Source organism: Cucurbita maxima, unplaced genomic scaffold (assembly GCF_002738345.1).
Source record: "Cucurbita maxima cultivar Rimu unplaced genomic scaffold, Cmax_1.0 Cma_Scf00022, whole genome shotgun sequence".
In the NCBI taxonomy this organism is placed as follows: Eukaryota; Viridiplantae; Streptophyta; class Magnoliopsida; order Cucurbitales; family Cucurbitaceae; genus Cucurbita; species Cucurbita maxima.
This window is the reverse complement of record NW_019272038.1, coordinates 930,616-936,463: the sequence shown is the minus strand read 5'-3', so window position 1 is coordinate 936,463 and position 5,848 is coordinate 930,616. Positions and strand designations below refer to the sequence as shown.

At 34.3% G+C, this 5,848-nt stretch overlaps 2 protein-coding genes across 4 annotated transcripts in view; one reads left to right on the top strand and one right to left on the bottom strand.

The window, feature by feature from the left end:
- Positions 1 to 195, top strand: part of LOC111495918 (mechanosensitive ion channel protein 3, chloroplastic-like) — a 6,575-nt gene extending 6,380 nt beyond the window's left edge. Inside the window, exon 15 of the mRNA XM_023146082.1 lies at positions 32 to 195. The gene's annotated coding sequence lies outside the window, so the exon portion shown is untranslated. The remainder of the gene's footprint in view (positions 1 to 31) is intronic.
- A 588-nt stretch (positions 196 to 783) lies between these two features.
- Positions 784 to 5,848, bottom strand: part of LOC111495917 (probable ubiquitin-like-specific protease 2B) — a 9,345-nt gene continuing 4,280 nt past the window's right edge. For 2 of the 3 annotated variants that reach the window (XM_023146079.1, XM_023146081.1), the window contains exons 9-16: positions 5,359 to 5,490; positions 4,915 to 5,115; positions 4,762 to 4,817; positions 4,603 to 4,696; positions 3,404 to 3,494; positions 3,106 to 3,225; positions 1,966 to 2,382; positions 784 to 1,647 (exon numbers count right to left, since the gene is read on the bottom strand). In XM_023146079.1, the coding sequence (XP_023001847.1) occupies positions 1,000 to 1,647; positions 1,966 to 2,382; positions 3,106 to 3,225; positions 3,404 to 3,494; positions 4,603 to 4,696; positions 4,762 to 4,817; positions 4,915 to 5,115; positions 5,359 to 5,490 (1,759 nt within the window). In that variant the 3' untranslated portion in view covers positions 784 to 999. The remainder of the gene's footprint in view (positions 1,648 to 1,965; positions 2,383 to 3,105; positions 3,226 to 3,403; positions 3,495 to 4,602; positions 4,697 to 4,761; positions 4,818 to 4,914; positions 5,116 to 5,358; positions 5,491 to 5,848) is intronic. The other variant, XM_023146080.1, reaches the window with a different exon arrangement.

Sequence of the window (5,848 nt, the reverse complement as noted above, 5' to 3'; positions counted from 1 at the left end):
GCTGGTGAAAAAAAAAAAAAAAAAAAAAAAATGTATCTTGATCCAAAGGCACATTGGCCTATGAAAGTCTCCACTACGCTGACTTTCTCAGAAAAGGAAAAGGCAACTACAATTATTTTAACCATTTCGTACATTCATAATCTTATTGTTGTCTATCAATTTTAGACTTCGTTAAAGTAATGATATAGTTTGTATATCGGATACCGTTTTGTTTTACAGGTTTTTTTTTTTTTTTTTACCTTATATTATGAGAAGAAAAATAATTCATTCAGAGCGACTAAATTATTACAAACTTTAAGAATTTAACATTTTTTAATTGATAGAATAACCTTTAAGGATAACTATGAATAATACACTTTAGAAATTAAAACTTTTGTCAAGAAGAAATGTAATTCTGTTCAACGAACCTGTATAATAAATGAACTTGTCTATGTTCATTCATGTTCAAGAAAATCTCCAACCAAACGCCTCCTAAAAAGACAAATATTTAAATACGGGTCTTTAAGAGGACAAATACTTGAATACGACTCCTAAAAGGTCAAATAGATCAAATTGGACAAACAAACAAAATTCTATTGTAGCTAAGTCCAAAATCAATAGATCAAATTATATTTTTTTTTAACACCAAAAATATCAATGATAGTTACTACAATCGCTATTGACAATATGCGTTGAGTTTAGGAAGGAGCTTGCAGCTGTAAGGCAAATAGTTACATAAAACTTTGATTCTTTCAATAAAAAATAATGATAAAATAAAAGAAAATGGCAAAATTAGAGGAAAAGAAGAGAAAAGAACAGTGTGATGTTGGTGATGGCGAGGAATTAAAACTAATCCTTGATATAACTAGCATGGGTTACATCAACGTTACCCAAATGAATTATCTATCGGTATTAATTAAGCAGATATGGAGCCATTACACTATTGACAGCATGGCAAGCCAAATCCTACTGACATGATCATTTACAAATATGTCGAAAAGAACACACCAACCTTCCATCTTATAAGTCTGCATCCTCTAGCAGAACGTCTCCGAGACCGTTGCTTGCTTCTTCGGGGTATGGAAAATGCCTCGGTTTCTTGGCAGGAGGTTGCTCGTGTAAGTCGACCTCAGTAACCGAAGCATCCACCACTGCATCATCATGTTCGACGTCTGTTTTGGTTGATATATCCTCATCTAGACACGGTGATGCAAAGACAGTTTCTTTACGATGGGGATCAGAACCATCATTTTCCATGTCTTCACAAGTATCATTAGTATCTTTAGAAACGACAATGGTGTCGGTATCTTGTGTCGTGGTAGCAGCAGAAGTAGGGCATTCTGCTATAGGTTCCAGGTTCTCAATTGGTAAGGGCCTTTTTCTGATAATTTCTTCTTTGTTACCAGGGCTTGGTTCCCTAACATCGCAACTTTCAATGATTCCCATATCTTCTAAGACATCTGAGTGACTTGAGGGGGATGAGGCAATGCCACTACCATGCTCTGGTTGAATAGACATGCACAAGTCAAAAGCAGTCTCGGATTCTAGGCCTCTTGACGAACCTGGAAAACGACAAGCTTGAGATGTCATTGCATCAACTGGCTGCAAACCATCCTGTTCGGAAGGCAAGTACATGAAACGGTCTCCAGTTTCCGTATCTGCATCTTCCTATAAATAAGAAAATTTTATAGCATCAGAGCTGTAGGCATACTACCAATTGTTCTCAACAGGAACAGGTATCATCTAGAACTAATGAACTGGAATTGCATAAAGATAGCAAGGAAATATTATGTCCATTTTTCATCATGTTTCTTAAGGTTGACACAAGTATGAACCACCAATCATAATTGAAATATATATATATATATATATATATACATTTGCCTAAGTGACGACACACCAAAATATAAAAAACTGTGTAAGAGATTGCACCAATATGCTTCTTTTATTGTTGGGCAAAAGATAATAAGAGAAACTAAAACATACCTCCAGCACGGTAACATTTGTATCAAAATACGATGATGTCTGGGCAAAAGGTTGATAGTGTCCAAGTAATGATCCATTCGATGTGCCTGGTTCAAATAGTTCTCTGACAACCAAACCAGAACCGTCGATAAAGTGGTTATGTCTACTCGAAGATTCAGATAACAGAGTAATTTCAATCCCATCAGCAGCTTGTGAGCTTGACAAATTGTGATCGAATGTCTCTGCCAGTCTTCCACTTTCCGGAACAAGCTCCACACCAGCTTCATCCTCATTATTTGATGGAAATTTAGAAAGATCATCACTGCAAGCAGTGGTGGACATTTCTCGAGATCGGTTTTCAAGGATTTCAAAAATTAATCTCTGTATTAAAGTTCGCTTGAGGTAAGCCTCAGCAGGTGGGAACCAATCCACATTAAGCTGGGGAGATTCATTGAAAAAAAAACAATCAAAATATTAACGTCTAATTCAGAATATAAAAGTAAATCCAAGGAAGATTAGTTCATATCTCTCTTTTTCATAACAGTTCATTTTTGTGAACTCAGAAACTTTGATAGAACACACACACACACACAACGCAGAAAAAATCTAAAAGCTATATTATCTTTCTAACATTTTCTTAATAATAATAATAATAATAATAATAAACGTTCAAATTTATCCTAGTCCCAAAGTTGTGACACGTGTCAATCTACCTATTGAGTACGAATCATATGAGAATGCCATGTCGAGGTGGTGATCTAAGAATGTCATCAATGCTTTCAATTGTGAAGGTGAGATCAGAAATGGCACCCTACAAGGCTTTCACACCGCATGTCCAATTAACAAAACAGAAGGATGAAGAGTGAAAAGTTCATAATGTGGAAAAAGCTTCGAGACTAATCTGGAAAGGGATTTGATCGAGACGAAATGAAATGCGACGGCATCAATAAAGATAATAAAGGAATTAGAATTAAGGATTTATAAATTAGGCATAAGCCATAAGAATAATAAACCCAATCTCGTGCATCTTTTCCGCAACTCACACAATTGTTTGGAAAAAAAAACAAATTTATTAAGTCGAGGTGGTTAACTAGAAATTTTCTTATATTTAAGATATAGAAGTCAAAATTTCCAAATAAGGGTCCAAAGCGGACAACTTACAAATTTTGAAAGCTTGGAGATTTTGAACGGACTGAAATCAAGAGGAGCTTCTGCCAAAAAGAGTTCTAGATAGTGGAGCAAAAATAATCCACAATCAAATGAATTTTCCTGCTGCGGAAGCTGACATAAAACATGGATGTGTAAGATAACCCCCGAAAAAAGGAAAGATAAAGAGAAATAAACGTAGGACCATATTACCAAACATCATGTCTTACAATAAAGGAACCAGATGCATGAGTATCCTAAAACCGAAAGTTCTTGAATATCAATATAATGAAGTTCTCACAGCCAGAAGTACCTCGAGTGGGAGAAACCGAAGGTTCTTAAACTTTGATGAAATATCTTCAGATGCATCCTTGTTTCTTTCGTTCCATTCTTCCAGCAAATAACTGTCATATATTGCATCACGAGGTCCCAGTGATTAAGAAGGAACTTGCAAAAGAAAAAAAAAATTGAAACTATAAACGCAGAAATGATGGAATGAATAAATGGATTTGGCTTGCTTTATAACCCATAATGAAAACAAAATGCAAAAGCCAAAAAGTAGTAAGAACGAACAAACAGCATCAGCAAATTCCTAAAAAAAAAAAAAAACCTTTTTTTATAAGACGGCAAACTACCTTCATTTTAAAAAGGACAGAATACCAACTAAAAAAATTGTGTTGTTTGCTCGCAGATGGAAGATCCCTAAAAATGTTAGGTCCTTTTTTCTGGGCTCTCCATCGCAAGATTAAGACATTGAACAGAGAATGAAAGTTGAACCTATCGATAGCCTCGATTCAAACTTGCAGGTATCAACTCAATGTTGTATTCTTGGTCAAAAAGAGGAAAACATTGTGAATAATCCTTCTTTTTTGATAGGATTATGAAAGATCCTACTTCAAGCTGCTATATCAAATGGTGGCAACCAAAACCCCCGGGAAACATTTTTTGTGAATAAGTTCCTCCAATTTCCATATCAAATGGTAAGTAAGTAAAAAAAAATGAAAAATAATAAATAAATAAGTGGAGGAAGAAATAATACAAAAGGAAAAAAGGAAAAAGGAAAAAAAAAAAAAAAAAAAAGATGCGTTTTAAGATCACTTCCATGGCAACTTTTTTGTTGCCTGGAAAAAGAGTTTTCCGAGGCAATAAGTTAAATCTCCACCCCCAAACAAACTCATGTCATTTCCCATCTCAAATCTCATCCCAACCTTTAGAAGCAAACGCCCCTTATATATATACACACATTACTCGAGCAATAAAAAAAAATTACTTAACAGAGAGATTAAAAGAGGTTGGTTGCAATATGCAAATGAAGGCAATACTGAAAACTTTTCTGAAGTCTTCATCAAACTTCTCAACAGGGAACAGACTAATTCTATGTTAGTAAATAAAAATAAGATGCAATGTCAAACTAACCATGACATGGAAGATTTACCTTTGTTCGGATATCTAAGATCCACTGTTCAAACCAATAAATTGAACATGATAAAAGCTATAAAAACAAAGGAATACCTTTGAATGAGATTTTTAAGGCCTGCGTGACTTCCCTTAATAGAATCCATATGCAATATACACGGTACTTTTGTTGACTTGATCAGGTTTTCATCTGTGACAAGACAGAAGTTACCACTGGTGGGAGACACAAATTGACCCAATGAGTGAAGAACTTACCGCTATATCTAGCCACTTCACCAGGATGGCATATGACCATTAAGCTCCAATGAAGGCTGTTATAACAAACATATAAAGTTGAAAAGGATACCCACTTCCGATGCTGTTTAGCTTATCACACAAAAGAGTCTTCCTTCAAGAGAAAAGGCTTACTTGAAGTTTATAGGAATGAAGATATAATCCTTGTCAAATAAATTCACTTTCCGAGTCCATTTTCGAACACGAAGAAAAGCAGCTTTGCCATCAGAAGCACTTGATGGATCTTTATCAAGGTCAGCTAGCTTCCTAAAGAAAAAGCTATTGAAGAAGTGAAATCTATGCTTCTCCTTAGGGTCTATTTGGCTCTTCAAATACCTGTCAATCAATTCTATTTAGAAAGGTGGTGATCCGATATTTGCAATAAAAGTTCGTTAATAATAAAAAACCCAGTCATCCAAGCAAGGAAATGGAGAAAATAAAAGAACTGTGGATCAGAACTTCTATAAATGAGAAACTGAAAATTCCTACATCACTAGGAAAATATACAGGGGGAAAACCTCCTGGCAGTAATGGTATTCAATCATGCATTACAAGCAATCACTAAATAATTTGACTCACTGGATGTAAAAGTCAATTATTGTATCATTGACAAAGGTCTCTGGTTGCAACAAGTCAACATCCCTCTTACTAATGGAAACGGCATCTGGATCTCCTTTGGGATAGACAACTTCTTCAAAATGCTCATCAAAGCTGGACACAGATTCATACTCATTGAAAAAAGTGGCCACCGCCAATCTCAAAATGTAGTAACGATAATGTACTCAAGTTCATGTATTGACCATATAATAAAAGTACTTCACAATTAAAAACTGAAGTTGAAAGAAGATTGATCTGCATGCATGACATTTTGAATATCATAGCATGGTAAACATGAATCTTTTACTCAAAATTAAAGAAAAATATAGTTTTTAAGAAGCAGTTACAAATAAATTTCAAATAAATTAGTTTACAAAACATGAAGATAAGCTTTAAAAGGAAGGAAAAAAAAAAAAAAAAAAAAAAAAAAAAAAAAAAAAAAAAAAAAAAAAAAAAAAAAAAAAAAAAAAAA